Source organism: Mauremys reevesii, linkage group 11, assembly GCF_016161935.1.
Source record: "Mauremys reevesii isolate NIE-2019 linkage group 11, ASM1616193v1, whole genome shotgun sequence".
In the NCBI taxonomy this organism is placed as follows: Eukaryota; Metazoa; Chordata; order Testudines; family Geoemydidae; genus Mauremys; species Mauremys reevesii.
In genome coordinates, this window is record NC_052633.1 from 29,512,997 (window position 1) to 29,529,427 (window position 16,431).

At 42.0% G+C, this 16,431-nt stretch overlaps 1 protein-coding gene across 18 annotated transcripts in view; it reads right to left on the reverse strand.

Moving 5' to 3' along the window:
* Nucleotides 1-1,664: 1,664 nt before the first annotated feature.
* The window catches only part of LOC120374264, a 280,532-nt gene continuing 265,765 nt past the window's right edge, over nt 1,665-16,431 (reverse strand). For 17 of the 18 annotated variants that reach the window (XM_039493641.1, XM_039493647.1, XM_039493642.1 and 14 more), the window contains 5 exons: nt 11,461-11,706; nt 9,230-9,448; nt 5,580-5,846; nt 4,227-4,463; nt 1,665-2,012 (listed from right to left, as the gene is read on the reverse strand). In XM_039493641.1, the coding sequence (XP_039349575.1) occupies nt 1,801-2,012; nt 4,227-4,463; nt 5,580-5,846; nt 9,230-9,448; nt 11,461-11,706 (1,181 nt within the window). In that variant the 3' untranslated portion in view covers nt 1,665-1,800. The remainder of the gene's footprint in view (nt 2,013-4,226; nt 4,464-5,579; nt 5,847-9,229; nt 9,449-11,460; nt 11,707-16,431) is intronic. The other variant, XM_039493643.1, reaches the window with a different exon arrangement.

Genomic DNA, 16,431 nt, shown 5'->3' on the forward strand with positions numbered 1-16,431 from the left:
GTGCAGGCAGGAGAGTTAGGGGCTGTGTGGGGGCAGGGGAGAGGGTAGGGAGTGGGTAGCCAGGGAATGCGCGGGCAGGGGGGTAGCTCAGGGAAAACAATAGTTAGGGACTGTGTGCCAGGAGGGTTCCCCCTGTGGCAGTTGCTCCTTGAGGGCTCTGCTGGCCCCAGAGCTGGGTCCCTCCACCCAGGTGTGAGCAGTCAAAGAGGGCTGGGAGCTGAGGAGCTCCCGTATCTGGGAACCAGCAGCAAATGGGGGAATGCCACAGCTGCCCACTCCATGGCCCCAGCTGCCAGAGGAGCAGCTGCCCCACACTGCCAGGCTCTGGCTTCCCATCTGCAACCTGACCAGAGGGCTGGGCCTGAGAGGGGAGAGGAGGCAGTGTGGGGGCGGTGGAACTGCCCCCAGATGCTCCACTCTGGATAAGGCACTGCAGTTTGAGGGGCAACATCCTTATGCCCCCCAACTCTGCCCATGGACTCAGGTCTTCTTCCTGCAGGGAATGCCGGGGCTCAGGGCTTCAGTCCTGCACAGCTCACAGCTTTGTTGCGGGCGGGGGGAACACTGGGGCTCTCAGCTTCAGCCCCCTGCCACTCCCAGCTTCAGACCTACTGGGGGGTGCCGGGGCTCAGGGCACTGGGTTTCAGCTGTGGAGCTCTGCCCCCCCCCCAGCTCCCTGCCCCCCTGAAAGGGCTCACAGTCCCCCAGGGAGCAGCAGACCCTTGGTTGAGAACCTCTGATATAGACAACTTAAGTGACTTACCCAACTTTTCACAGCAAGTTAATGGCCAAACAAGGAACTCTCTCCTGACTTCCATTCCAGAGCCCTAATGAGTAGACTACATTTGTCTTCTAGCTTTTTCTGTGAAAATAGCTATACTCCCTGGGCCAAATCATCAGCTGGTACAAATGGCACAACTACATTTCAGTTAACAAGGAGAGAAAGCTATGCCAGTGAAGGCTCTGGCCCAATGTGTTTATCTAATTCAGGCAACTACAGATATCTGTTGCTAGGTAGTGATATTACCAAAGCTGAATCCAAGACAACAAATCAATATTGATAGATTTTAATTCTGGAGGGGATCTTGTTATCTGTAAAATAATTTTACTGTCCAATTCACAATATACAATAGAGGCCATTAACAAGCACAGCTGGTCATAAATTTGAATGAAAAATAGAGGAGAAAAAAAATCCCTCTATATTTTTCAGTGAAAATTGTTTCTACTTTTCAAGCAGTTCTATTGCTAATCAATATTTGTGTGCCCTTATTACAAAGTTCTAGCAGATACTTCCTATTCTAAATCTAGGAGGAAAAAAACTGTGGTAATCTTACATAGCTCTGAGGAGCATAATTATTGACAAATACTGATGTTTTAATAGCAGCCACTCTACTCTGAAACAATTTAGTGTAACTTTGTGTTAACAAATATCCCCATCATGATACTCCTACATACGGCTTCAAAATTTCCCTCACCAGTTTTACATTATAATTAAAAAACAAAAAAGTGGAAGCCACCCAAAAAACCCCAAATGTAACACACTAGTATCCTGTCACCTAACGGTCCATATATGTAACTTACAATGCCAAATTTCCCAAGTAGTAGCAACAATAGGGGAAGCTCAAGAAGAAAGAAAACAATAGTGATTATATTATTACCCTAATTTTATTTTATAAGAGGAAATAAGGTTACAGCACAAACTTCTTTCAAGGAACAGTCTGAACACTTGGATAATATGCAGTTCTCATACATGCATGCAAATACATTCTTAAAAAACCCCATAACAATAGTCATTCCATCTCACGTACTTCCACAGAACACCGTTACATTGCGGTAGCCATTCCACTTTCTGCAGAACTCTCTGTTTAATTCACAATACTGATATGCTGAAGTTTTCCTCTGAAAATATTCCAAGTGTCCTATCAGCATGTCTTGCACTGCTCTGTCATGGCAGTCACCATCAAAGTAAAAATTCTGATCAACAACTTTTGGCTTTTTATGGATATCTGGTTCTAAAAATACAGGCAAAGAAAACACAGGATTAATTTGACCTAGCCAGTCACCCCAGTGATGCAGAGCATCCTACTTTTCAACTTAAATGTATCAAATGCTATGAGGATAATTTTTATTTTAATGTTTACATATCTGGAACTTTTAATACAACTAATATCATAAAAGAATGAATTGGTAAGGTTAAAGGTAAGGCCTAAGGCTCACATTGCCTTTAGTGGGTTTTGAATGAACCTCTAGGAAAAGATTGAAATGTGTTTTTAAATCTGTAAAGATTTACAAATGTGTTTTTAACCTGAAGTATATAAATTGACCCACTGGGATTACTCTCATGCTCATCATTAATCATAGACTATCAGGGCTGGAAGGGACCTTAGGAGATCATCTAGTCCAACACCCTGCTCAAAGCAGGACCACTCCCCCGACAGATTTTTGCCCCATATCCCTAAGTGGCCCCCTCAGGGACTGAACTCACAACTCTGAGTTTAGCAGGCTAATGCTCAAACCACTGAGCTATCCCTCTCCCGTTATGGGCATGTATAAGTTAACAATTTGCTGCAAGTTCAGCACAGCAGGCTGAAGCTAGAGACTGAAAAAAAAATTATATCACAGACCCTTTTGGCTGGAACAATGCTTTATGTTCACTCACTCTTGGCCTAATATGAGTCAGGGGAGAATTGGGGAGTGGGCATGGTCATGGCCAATGCATCAACAGTCTTCACGCAGCCGCCTCCTAGAAGCCACTATGAAGATAGTGCATGGGCTATAGTTACTACTGTAACCCTGGGACTGTAGAAGCAACTAAAGACGAGCCACATGGATGGCTCAGGATGTGCTAGTGGGTTCTTATAATGATTTATACTGTGGATAGCATTCAGAATGAGTGAGGCACTTTCCAAACACAAAGATAGACACAGTTCTGCCCCCAAAAGACTCTAAAAATGTACATAGATTCATATATTCCAAGGATACAAGGAACTGCTGTGATCATCATCAGAACTCATGCATAACACGGGGCATAGAACTTCCCCCAGAATAATTCTCAGAACACAGTTTTTAGAAGAACATCAAAGCTTAATTTAAAAATTATCTTTGATGGCAAATCCACCATGACCTATGGTAAATGGTACCAATGGTTAATTACTCTTGCTGTTAAAAATTTATGCCATATATCCTATCTGAATTTGCCTAGCTTCAACTTCCAGCTACCGGATTGTGTTTTACCTTTCACTGCTAGATTGAAAAGTCCATTATCAAATATTTGTTCCCTACGTAGACATTTACAGAGTGTAACCAAGTCGCTCCTTAACCTTCTCTTTATTAAATTAAATAGACTGAGCTCCTTAAATCTATCACTGTAAGACATGTTTTTTCTACTCATTCTCACGGCTCTTCTCTGAGTCCTCCCCAATTTATCAACATCCTTCTTAAATTGTGAACACCAGAACTGGAGACACTGTTCCAGCAGCAGTCACACCAGTGCCAAACGGAGAGGTAAAATAACCTCTCTAATCCTACTCGAGATTCCTGTGTTCGTGCATCCGAGCACCCTTTTGGCCACACCATTGCACTGGGAGCTCACATTCAGGTGATTATCCACCACAACGCCAAATCTTTTTAAGAGTCATGTTTCCCTGGACAGAGTCCCCCATCCTGTATGTATGGCCTACATTCTTTGTTTATAAATGTATACAGTTACATTTAGCCACATTAAAAGGCTTATTGTTTGCTTGTGCCCAATATGCAAGCTCTAAAATGGTCCCTGTGCAAGGTCCATATATTCAGGTTCTGTTCTTGTGAAAAATAATCAGTTAATAAAGCATTGGTGCTTTATTCCTGCAATCCCCCACTGGTTAGAAAGTGGTATGGTCTCTCATTGATTATGTCTCAATTTTCTGTATAAAGACTCAGGGTTGGTGATCAGAACACAGATCTTCATGGACACAAGTAATGTGAAATATCTATACTCCCTCAGCATATTTTAAATCTATAATTAAGTAAATCAAGCAGCTGAACTCAACCCACCTCAAGTTTAATTCAGTGCTGATTTGAGAAATCTGACAAGTGTTGTTTATAGAAAAAAGGTAAACTACTTTTAATGAACACTTGAAATATAATTTACATGCCATCAGGCTCATCAAAGTGGTGAAAATATAGCATGCAAATAAGATTTTTTAATTAGTTACAAAGTTTTTCATTCATTTAAACTTTCTTACCTTGACACTTATGGTTTAAACTTGGCAAATTTGGGCCAATAGGCGTGAATGTGCTTGTGAAGGTCCACCAAAGTCCCTCCTCTGAGCATGCATATATTGGATATGGATCCCGGCTAAACTGGTATTTGCTTTGACACAATACAATACAGTCAATGGTCATGAGGTCCATGCCGTCCACCGAAGGATGGCCACAGACTATAGCTCCATGCTCTGGCAATTCCATTGTGCATGCAATTGCTTTGTGTATACATAAAAAAGACAACAATAAAAACTGAGTTAATAATGAGTGACACTGCTTACATTTAGTAAAAAGCAAATTATGCAAAATCTTAAACAGAAATTCTTAAAATATTACTATAAATTAATATACATGATAATAATGTCACTGTTGGATAAATCTTCAGGATGATGTGAATAGCCCCCTACTGCATGTAAAGGGAAACTGATTCTTATGTGCCTATTTGTGTAACTTAGGAAAAGTTTGGGATTGAATCCTTGCATGGGTGTAAGACTCAGACAGTCTTCAGCAATTCATTATAGCATTATAGCTGGAGATAGTATTTGGGAGTGTGTGTGGACATAAGAACATAAGAACGGCCATACTGGGTCAGACCAAAGGTCCATCTAGCCCAGTATCCTGTCTTCCAACAGTGGCCAATGCCAGGTGCCCCAGAGGGAATGAACAGAACAGGTAATCATCAGGAGGAACACAGCTACAATTTTCAGAAGCGTTCAGTGAATTGGTGTGACTTACTCCTGGGGTGCTCTGTAGAAAGTGGGTTCTTAGTAGCCCTGAAAATCAGGCACAAGGTGTCTCAAGTGGAATACCCCACACAACTGTGGCACACCGAGTGAGTGACTACTTCTGAAAATGTGCTTGTTACAGGAGATGATTTCTTTTAACAGAGAAGAGCCTGAATCAGAATATCAGCTCTTTCCCCTCAAACCTTGTCTCTGCCCCAACTTCCAATCTAGAGCCAAACTTTGCATCACAGACTCATATTTCATTGTAACAGGTTGGTTTGAATCCTATAACTTGTGTTAGGGTCTATACCAGGAGCCATTGAAGGAAGCAATTCTTTACACATAGCTGACATATAGGCTTCAGTGAAAAGATACTGTGCTATATGAGGACAGAAAGCAAAGCTGTAAGAGACAGGGGGAAGAAACATTTGGACATACATGTTTTCACCCTTGCATATAAATAGCCTGTAGATGTAGACAAAATATGAGAGTTTATATCCTAACCCCCACTTGGTATTAATCATCAAACAACAAATGCCACAGGACAATTAGCATTAATACTTCATTATATTCCATTTGGTTGACCTTGAGTATAAGCCAAACACATACATTTCACAGAGATCTCAAAGGAACATTTGGCCTGATTTCCTGAAAGATCTGTTGCTATATATTCCACTGAATATTGGCCATATGCCAGTTTGTCTCCATTATTCACATTAGACCCTCCTTTTGTGATGGTCAGTGGACCCCTGGAGTTGTCTTCAAACACAGGCTCCTTCCAAGACAATTCAGGCAGGTCATTCCAGTAGGGATTTCCTTTTTTGGTTTCTATTTCAATGTTCTGAGGACAGGAGATCACTACAGGTGGTTCAGTATCTGAGGAAAGAATATACATAATAATAGATATCAGACTTTGGCTATTCCAAATGCTAAGCAGCATAAGAAAGTAATATTGATAGTCTATGTTTCACAATAAGATGCAATGAGACAACCCTGCTGCTCAGATCTAAGCTTATTTAACTGCATGTTTCTTAACTGAACAGAATTGCAATATGCTTTATGCAAATGCATACGTGCCCTTGTACAGTATTTAAGACATTTGGACTAGATCTGGATCCCAGGGAAGTCAATGGGAGATTTGCCAGTGCTTAGCAGTAGTGCCAGGACTCGGCCCATAATTAGTTCTCAACAAAGAGTGTTGATTTTACTTACAATGGGATACATTCGTCTCTCAGTTACACCAGTTAAACTTTACTGAAGTTATCGGGCTTCACACTGGGTGTAACTGAGAGGAGAATTTCGCAAGGACTTAGGGCTTGATGTTCAAAGGTATTTAGGGGCCTGCAGATCAGCACTTTAATATCTTTGAAAATATGGCTCTTAAAACTTAACAAATAAAAGAAGTTAGACTTATATCAGGATACTTTTAGGACACAAATGCTTCACCCGCCTTTGAAAAGTGACGTCTATGCCGCCCATTGTGTAGCACATACTGAAGAAAGGGCCTGGTTCTACACTGCCTTTGGCACCTTATGTAACGTGTACCTGTGCAAATGGAGTGCAACGTGGTGTAAATCAGAATGTGAAAGTGAGAATTGCCTCAGCCAATTGAAACTGCAGGAGAATTTGGGTTGAATAGAATACACTTGCTCAACTCGAATTTAGCCAAGTTACCACACCTCCCTTGGCCTTCCCCCAGAATCTTTATCCCCATATTCTGGGGCACAGTTCTTCTATAATGGGGACCCTTTAAACTGGAATTTCAGAAAATCCCCATAGGATTGTGTGATGTGGGCAAAATATTTCCTTTCTGATTTAAAATGGCTATTTTTCACTATTCTCTAAGGCTAACTAGCTCCACAGGGGCTTGTTCACTAGAACAAGAATCTCTAGTAAACAGCTTGCTGCAGCTGTAATTAAAAAGCTAATTAAAATTTAAAATATGTGAAATCTTTAATGAAGTACAAAGCTGAATTAGGAATCTTGCAGGGAAATAAAAAAAATAATTTAAAGCAAAAATGGAAACATAGCAACAAAAGAATATAAACACAACTCCCTCCCCCCAGATTTTTTGGCACAGACATTAATGGCATAGCAAAAAGACAGGATACTGTATGGCAGTATAAAGAAGCAAATTCAGGTAATCTTGAGAGATCTGAACATTTAAAAGCAGAGAGAGCCAAAAATAGTAGCCCCAAAACTTTCCCCCAGATTTGAAGGTGAACTAAATATGATCTTTTTTTGAAGGTCAAATATATACATATATATACATAGGCCTAGCAAATTTATTTAACTATATAAATATATTTATATAGTTAAATAAATTTGCTAGGCCTATGTGACACAGGGTAACACAGAAACTGTTACACAACAAGCAGGCTAATTGATCCAGATTCAACCTTCAGAGACATATTAGTAGATAATAGTTGTGTTTTTTGTGTGTTTACATATATATTGTTAGAGGTTGACAATGTAACCAAACTGTTCCTGTATGTCGCTGTATTCTGTCAATTCAGAGATCAAAAGGAGATGCTAACATTTAGATGAACTGTGAGTGTATTAATAGCATTGTCTTCATTTCTCTTTGAAGTATGTAGTAAACTGCCCGTAAATGGTGGGAGATAGGCAGTTGCCTTATGCTCATCCATATAGCTAATTACCGGTGATACTTAGGAAATAGGAAGTTACTTCAAAGCCACTACTCTGTACTCAAGGAATACATGCTGTCAAGAGGCTGACAATAGCCTGCCAGGGATTTATAAAAAGAACTCTGGGGCCTTGATCCTGCATGTCAGATCTGCTTAAGCTTCATCAGGGGAAGTTTGAGTCACAAGACTGAGATCCCCAGATCCAGCCTGGGTCACCCCGATATTGGACATTGGACTGTGAGCTATGGAACTGATTCTGAAAGAACCTTTTGCAACTCTGAAGCTCACCATTTCTAATATGAAACTGACCTAAGGACTTTATTCATATCTGTATGTATAATGACCTTTTAACGAATACTCTCTTTTCTTTTTTAATACATTTTTGTTTAGTTAACAAGAATTGGCTGTAAGCGTGTATTTGGGTAACATTTGAAATAATCAGTGACCACATGGGCAATGTGTCTGATCCTTTGGGATTGGTAGAACTTTTTATACAAGATTTTCAGTAATCCTCATCATATTTGACTTGGATGTCTGGGTAGGAGCCCAAGGCTGTGTTGTTTTAAGGAACTGTGCTTTTGGCTTCTGGGTAACCAATAAGGTATTGTAGAAGCTGTTTTGTTGCTGGCTTGCTGAATCTAATTATTAGAAATAACCTCCAGTTTTGGGGATTGTCTTCCCCATACTTTGCAGTTTGTCCTGATTGAACAATCTCAGTGTGGCCCCCACCCCCAGGACCCTTGGCTTCAACTACAAGTAGCAAATAATAAAACATTGTGAGAGAGTCTATCCTATCAGCGTTTTGCTCTGAACTGCAACTAAAATGAACAGCACCAAAAATTAACAGCAAAAGTCCAGAACAAAGAGGTTGAATTACAATAAAACAAAGAACTTTTTGACGTTTGTCCACCTTGCTTCTACCCAACCCACAAAATGAGAGAAAAGACTCCTTGCCATTATGTTCCCAAACCAACATCACCCAGAGAAGTACTTGTATGGCAAATCCCTTTGAGTACCTTTATTCTGGACTCATTTTCATTCATCCCACTCCTGAAGACCTCTGCAGAATCATATATTTCAGCTAATACATTTTGGATTCAAGTAAAAGTTGACAAGCTGATCTTACAGCTGTCTATCCTTCATAATTTCCACTTAGCGTCTTTGAGATGCATTGGACTTTGTTTGACACATTACACACGTCTGTAAACTCATGCTCACTTGAAGTACTTTCTGAAAGTTGAGTACGTTACAATACATTTGTTATAGCTGTACTGTGTGTAGTACATTACAATACATCTGTTATATTTTAAAATATGTGATTTTGATGACTTAAGGAGATGTAGTTCAAAGCAACTAGAAAAGCATGTCCAGCTCCCATCAAGAATGATAGGAGCTAATGGTGCACATTACTGATAGATTAGGGCATGAAATATGTGTGCCTTTAAGATTATGGTTTATGTTATGCTGCAGCTGATCGCAAATGACTGCATAATATGAATTACCACAGAGGGAGAGAAGACACTGAAGCATATTAAAAAACATGTAAGAGAAAAAATACTGTTCACCCCATCACAGTGACATTAACAATGTTCTGAAAAGACAATTTCTTACCTCTTTGGTTGTTTCCAGGCCCACAATGAACAGAAAGATCTGAAATTCTGAAATTGCCACAGGTGTTTGGGTGCCTGGTGCACTGGGAAACAACAGAGGGATCTTTGGCTACAATATGTTCCACAGTTGCTAGGATTTGTTTTTTCACGGCCTGTTCATTGCAGTCACCCTCATAGTACTGTAGTGAATCTCCTTTTCTGGACCCCGTACGACGCCTGACTGATAATAGTTCATATAACATGAGGTTAGTTAATAAGGATATGCCCAAAATGGTGCCATAATGCACAAAAGTGCTAAACAGTTTTCATATAATAGAGTCCTAGCAAGCACAAATGTATCACATTACCAATTTTTCTCTTAAACACAAGGCCACAACACAAAGCAGCATGAGGGATATATCAAAAGCATAAATATACAGCTCAATACTTGAATGAGAGGTAAAAATGTCATTTTGGTTTCATGTGTAAGACTCTAGCTCAAATAAAAATATAGCTATTTGTCATGTTTTCAGTTTATCATATACAACCTGACAGTAATAAATTTACAACCTGAGTAGCACACTGCCACTTCTGGTAACACATCACAAACTTTCAGTGTTTGCTCTATTCAAAAAAAGATCTTGCTCCACACTCTTGATTCGAGCTTTCAGAAAGAAACTGGCCATGCTTTCTGTGTCATCTGCAATTGCTTACCATAGACAGATGACTGCAGATACCTCCGTTAGATCTTGTCTCCATCTATACGCCCCATTCAAATCATAAAACTATGTTTTAATATTCAAAATTAATCCATCTGCAGATTAGAATAATTGCCTGTGATGTCGCCAATCCCCAACAAGATACCTCAGTTTGATCCCCAAAAGCCACAAAAGCCTCTACTGGGGGTAGTACAGAGCTGCACCAGTCAAGCAAGAGTTCCAGAATGCATTGTGCCTCAGGCAGGTCCGCTGGAGAACCCAGGGTAAATAGTTATGACACCACCCTTGGAAAGTTTATTTCCTGCAATTTTTCCAGTTAGTGCAGAGATGGTATGGGACTGCTCTGCATCCTTTGCAGAAGCTAATGCAGACAGCACTCTATGCTGCTATTCCATCTGGCCCTGTTTCCTTAAATATGTGATTCTCATGCCTTCTTGGAGTCCTTCTTGGATCTGTTTAAGAAATTATGTTCTCTTTCCATTTTTATTTGAAAAGTATCCAATAAAAATGGCCAGTAGAGTACTCATCAGTAAGGGCTTGTCTACACTGGGAAATTTACCAAAATAGCTATTCCAGTATAACTCTACAAGTGGACACTCTTATTCTGGAATAAGACTGCCCTTTCCTCATTTAACTTAATCCATTTAGGAATTATAAATTAAAATTTTAAATAATTATTCCAGAATGGCTATTTTGGTAAATTTCCAAATGTAGACAAGCACTGCGTTACATCTTCCTTCTGTAGTCATGGGGAGATGAGAGAATAGCATTAGGCTTGCAAGTCTCAGGGAGTATTTTGGAAGACCTCTAAGTCAAGAGTTAAAGGATCTTTGTTCAACAATTTAGTATTAGCCAGACATTTGTCTTACCTTAAAAATATTAACATGCTGAGAAATTGCCTTCAAATTCTAAAATACCTGTTCTCCATAATCAACAAAAATAACTATATTTTGTAGACCTACACACACTATTTGTCACTGTTCAACTCCTGAAACTATACATGATACTAGTGAATAATCATGGTAATAAGCAATACTAAACCATAATGGCTTGTGTTATTAGAAACATGGGGAGGGAAAGAGAAGTAAAGATTTGCTAAAAGGAAACAGACAAAATGTGTAGTGAGAGAGTTTATTTTCAAGCCTCTTAGGAAGGCTGTCAAAAAAGCGAGAAACCCCATTATTCAGACACACAGACACTTGATTATGATCAGACTTTGCAGGAGAAGCAAAGTGGATAAATTCTCAGGACAACTTCTGCTCTTAGTTAGTCTAGAAGTACACCACTGTTACTCCACTGCACTACTCTGTAACTGACATCAGAATGTTGCCCAGAGAACCAACACACTCTAGCCGAAGATGGAGAAACAAAACATTCTTTTCTCAATTCATATCATCATTGGAATCCATATCTTCACGTTGTCTTATACAAACATGACAAACTCTAATAGCAGCTGAACGTGTAAATCAATACACTTTCAGTCAGCAAGAGTCTTTAAGAAAGCTAATCCACTGAAATGTTCAAGCCTGCTCACCTGTGCAAGTCTCTGGCATGTGAGCCTTTGTCATTTGCCAGGCTTCATCCAAATGAAACCAACTTGTCCCAGACTGAGAAGGCTGGCAGAAAAACACTGACCCTGCTCTCCGATGGAAACCAGTGCTCTTCATGCAGAATGGTACACAAAACTGCCATTTGTTCTTTCCACTGCCAGGATAAGATAACGTTCCACAAGCCAAAGACCCATCAGTGGGAGGTTGGGCAGTGCACGAAAGATCTGGCTCTAAGAGTAATATAAAAAATATTAAAGTATCAAGTCCATTCGTATCACTGTAGTAGAAATACAGTAAGTAAAATGCCCACAAACAAATACATGCTTGTAACTTTTTTTAAAAACTGTTAAGTTCTTTACTGAATGATACCATTTCCAAGTGCTTAGGACATCTGAGATGCTCAGAGTGGGTTATTTCTAGAACCCTCTAAAATTGTATGTTCAAAACTTTTTTTTAATTAAACTTTTCCATTTTTCAAAACCAAGCACCTTCATGGAGTCATCTTTTTTTTTCTTCCAAGTTTTCCTGGAAATGAAACTGAAAATATTAAAATTAAGGAATTTAAAATGTCAGATATTCAGTTTTCTTGTTTGTTCCACTGTGTGCAGCAGAATGAATTATGCCTGGGATATGTTTGCTTTTCCTTTACTTTTTCATTTTTCTTTTGTCATTTTGTAATTTTTCCAAAGTTGGAAAAGGGTACAATGTAGCAAAAGAAAAAAAATGTAACAGTGGAAAAAGCCTGGGGCATCATTTTTTATAGCATTCAGTAGCAAAAAACTGGGGCGGCGGCGAAGGGAAAAAACATGCAAATTCAAAATGATTAAAATCAAAACTCAGAAAAGAAAGAAAGAAAGAAAGAAAGAAAGAAAGAAAGAAAGGTCTGATCTGAATCCTACAAAATGGAAACAAATTGAATTTTTTTGCAAAACTAGTTCCCCATTATTTGATTAGCTATGAATCTAGTTTTCCTGGGTGGGGAGCAATGACTTGACCAGACAGGATATTATATAGGCTCGTTTAGTTGTGCACACTCATGAACAGTGATACTAGATGACAAAAGCAAAATACAGCTGATGGGCCAAATCCTCAACCAGAGTAAACTGGCATAAATAATGAAGCTAAACTGATTTGAGCAGGGCCGCCCAGAGGATTCCGGGGGCCTGGGGTCTTCGTCAGCGGGGGGCCCTTCCGTTCCGGGACCCGCCGCCAAAGTGCCCCGAAGACCCACGGCGCCCCCCCCCCCCACCGCCGAATTACCGCCGAAGCGGGACCCGCCGCCAAAGTGCAGCCCGGTCTTTGGCGGTAATTCGGCGGCAGGGGGGTCCCCACGGCGGGTCTTCGGGGCACTTCGGCGGCGGGTCCCGGAACGGAAGGCCCCCTGCCGCCGAATTACCGCCGAAGACCGAGCTGAACTTCGGCGGCGGGTCCCGCTTCGGCGGTAATTCGCCAGTGGGGGGTCCTTCCGCCCCGGAGCGGAAGGACCCCCCGCTGGCGAAGACCGGGAGCAGAAGAAGCTCCTGGGCCCGGCCCCACAAGAGTTTTCCGGGCCCCCCGGAAAGAGTGAAGGACCCCGCTCCAGGGGCCCCAAAAAACTCTCGTGGGGGCCCCGGGGCAAATTGCCCCTCTTGCCCCCCCCCCTCTGGGCGGCCCTGGATTTGAGGGGCTAGCTCTCTAAAACTCACATGTGTAACATGGCCCTTTCTATCTCCAGCAAACTCCTCTAAGTTCAGTGCCACTCTCTGACCAGTCACTTTTTCCATTTCTGCTCTTCAGCCATCCCCCAAATGTCTCTGGGAAGATGTTTTTAACTCTATTCAAACACATTATATCCTTTGCGATGACCATATGACTGTAATGCAGAATCACTACATGCAGTCACAATACAGGTGTCAATCAAAACTGTGTGGATGATGCTAGGTCTGCCATCTGGGGCTTAAGCAAAAGGGAGCTAATGAAACTGCAAAGCAATCTCTCACTCTAAATTCTTGCATTTCAAAGGAGTTACTGTCTTTGAGACAATGGATACTGTCAACTCCCCATCAGGAGAGACAATGTATATTGTCCCCACTTAAGTGTACGTCCACTAAAGTATTTAATTAACACCACTTGATATTGAAATCCGCAGATCTGGGTCTGTTTACCCCTTCTCCAGGGAGTCCCTCCCCTATTTAAAAAATAATTATTAAAGCAATAAATGCATGCTATATACCTTGATCACTTTTGCTCAGTGAATTTTAGTTAATATATGGTGCACAACCTTTTAGTCAACTATGGTATTTCCACCCCTCTTGTTTACAGTGACACAAGAAGAGGAGGCTGCCTTCCAGAGCACAATGTTTGCTCTGGCTTACACATTCCTGAGGAACCATTCCCCTAGGAATGTTTCATGGTTGGAGTATGTGCTGAAAGAAAGGAATCATGGTTATATATGCCAGCTAGGGCTGACAGGAAAAATAGTAATATTTACACTGTGTTACATATATAAAATTGGGCAAATTTCAATCCACGCTAACGCTAACCTACCAGTTGCATTCTTCTTCTGAATAAAATAAAACATGCTTTCAGCATCTTTCACATCCCACAGTACTTTATAAATAGCTCTGCACTACGTACACATACATATCTGACACATCACTAAACAACAAGCCATTACACTGAGACAGAAGCCTGATCTACACTAAGGGTTTATACTGAATTTAGCAGCATTAAACCGAATTAACCCTGCACCCGTCCACACAACGAAGCCCTTTATATCGATATAAAGGGCTCTTAATATCGATATCTGTACTCCTCCCTGACGAGGGGAGTAGTGCTCAAATCGGTATTGCCATTTCAGAATAGGGTTAGTGTGGCCGCAATTCGATGGTATTGGCCTCCGGGAGCTATCCCACAGTGCACCATTGTGACCGCTCTGGACAGCAATCTGGAGTCGGATGCACTGGCCAGGTAGACAGGAAAAGCCCCGCGAACTTTTGAATTTCATTTCCTGTTTACCCAGCTTGGAGAGCTCATCAGCACAGGTAACTATGCAGTCTGAGAATCGAAAAAGAGCTCCAGCATGGACCACACGGGAGGTACTGGATCTGATCGCTATATGGGGAGAGGATTCCATGCTAACAGAACTCCGTTCCAAAAGACAAAATGAAAAAACATTTGAAAAAATTTCCAAGGCCAGGATGGAGAGAGGCCACAGCAGGGACTCAGTACAGTGCCATGTGAAAGTTAAGGAGCTCAGACAAGCCTACCAGAAAACCGAAGAAGCAAATGGAAGGTCCGGGGCAGGGCAGCAAACATGCCACTTCTACACTGAGCTGCATGCAATTCTAGGGGGGTCCACCACCACTCCCCACCCCTGTCCGTGGATTCTGAGGTGGGGGTAATCTTAGCCTGGCCTGAGGACTCTGCGGATGGGGAAGATGAGGAGGAAGAGGAGGACGAGCTTGCAGAGAGCACACAGCACTCTGTTCTCCCCAACAGCCAGGAGCTTTTTCTCAGCCTGACAGAAGTACCGTCCCAGCCTTCCCAAGCCACTATCCCAGACAATGAAGCCATGGAAGGGACCTCTGGTGAGTGTACCTTTGTAAATATAAAACATTGTTTAAAAGCAAGCGTTTTTTAATGATTAATTTGCCCTGAGGACTTGGAATGCATTCGCGGCCAGTACAGTTACTGGAAAAGTCTGTTAACCTCTCTGGGGATGGAGAGGAAATCCTCTAGGGACATTTCCATGAAGCTCTCCTGGAGGTACTCCAAAAGCCTTTGCAGAAGGTTTCTGGGCAGGGCAGCCTTATTCCGTCCTCCATGGTAGGACACTTGACCACGCCATGCATGTAGCAAGTAATCTGGTATCATTGCATGACAAAGCCTAGCTGCATATGGTCCCGGTGTTTGCTGGCATTCAAGCAACATCCGTTCTTTATCTCGCTGTGTTATCCTCAGGAGAGTGATATCATTCATGGTAACCTGGTTGAAATATGGGAATTTCATTAAGGGGACAGAGATGGTTTGGCTGTTTGCCTGTGGCTTAAAAGAAATCCTTCCCTGCATTTAGCCAAGCAGGGGGAGACGGGGGTGATTGGCGCTGAGCTTTTTCGCATTTGGCTAGCTGGGATCTTCCCTGCTACCAGCCACAAGGTGTGGGGGAGGGTGGCTAGCAGCGATCTTCCATGATATCAGCCATGCGGTGGGGGGAGGGGTAAAGCGATCATCCCAGAGAATTGGATGGGGGCAGTTCTGGTGCTGCACATTAACTGGAAAGAAGTAGCACTCAACGGGCTTTGCTTGCTATTTGGGAAAGGAGGGCGCTGGATATATGAAGGCTGCAGAAGCCGAAAGATAATGGCTTACCATGGCCGCAAGCAAGCCGAATTCTGATGCCCGGACCTGCATCTGTGATCTCTAACACCAAAGCCGCAGGCACTCAATATTAAGATGCAAAATGCGACCTTGTAGTGAGATCACATGTGCTATGTAAGGTGAATAGTGTTGTTCACCGTGAAAGAGTATAACCATTGTTCTGTAAAATGTATCTTTCTAAATACTTCTCTCCCTTTTTTCCCTCCCTCCTGCAGCTGCAAATTTTTCAAGTCTCCCTCCTCCGTCCCGAAGGCTATCTCAGCTAAGGTGGCGGAAAAAAAAGACGCGAGACGAAATGTTCTCGGAAATCATGGAAGTGACCCGCAATGAAAGAGCTCATCTGAATGAGTGGAAGGATGTGGTATCGAAGTACAGGAAAGATGCCAGTGACCGTGAGGACAGGAGGGACCAACGTGAGGAGAGGAGAGACGCTCAAGATGAGAGGTGGCGGCAGGAAGATCAGCGGTGGCGGGATGCAACTCTGGGGCTGCTGCGTGAACAAACTGACATGCTCCGGCTCTGGTGGAGTTTCAGGAACAGCAACAGGATCACAGAGTGCCACTGCAGCCCCTGTATAACCACCCTCCCCCCTCACC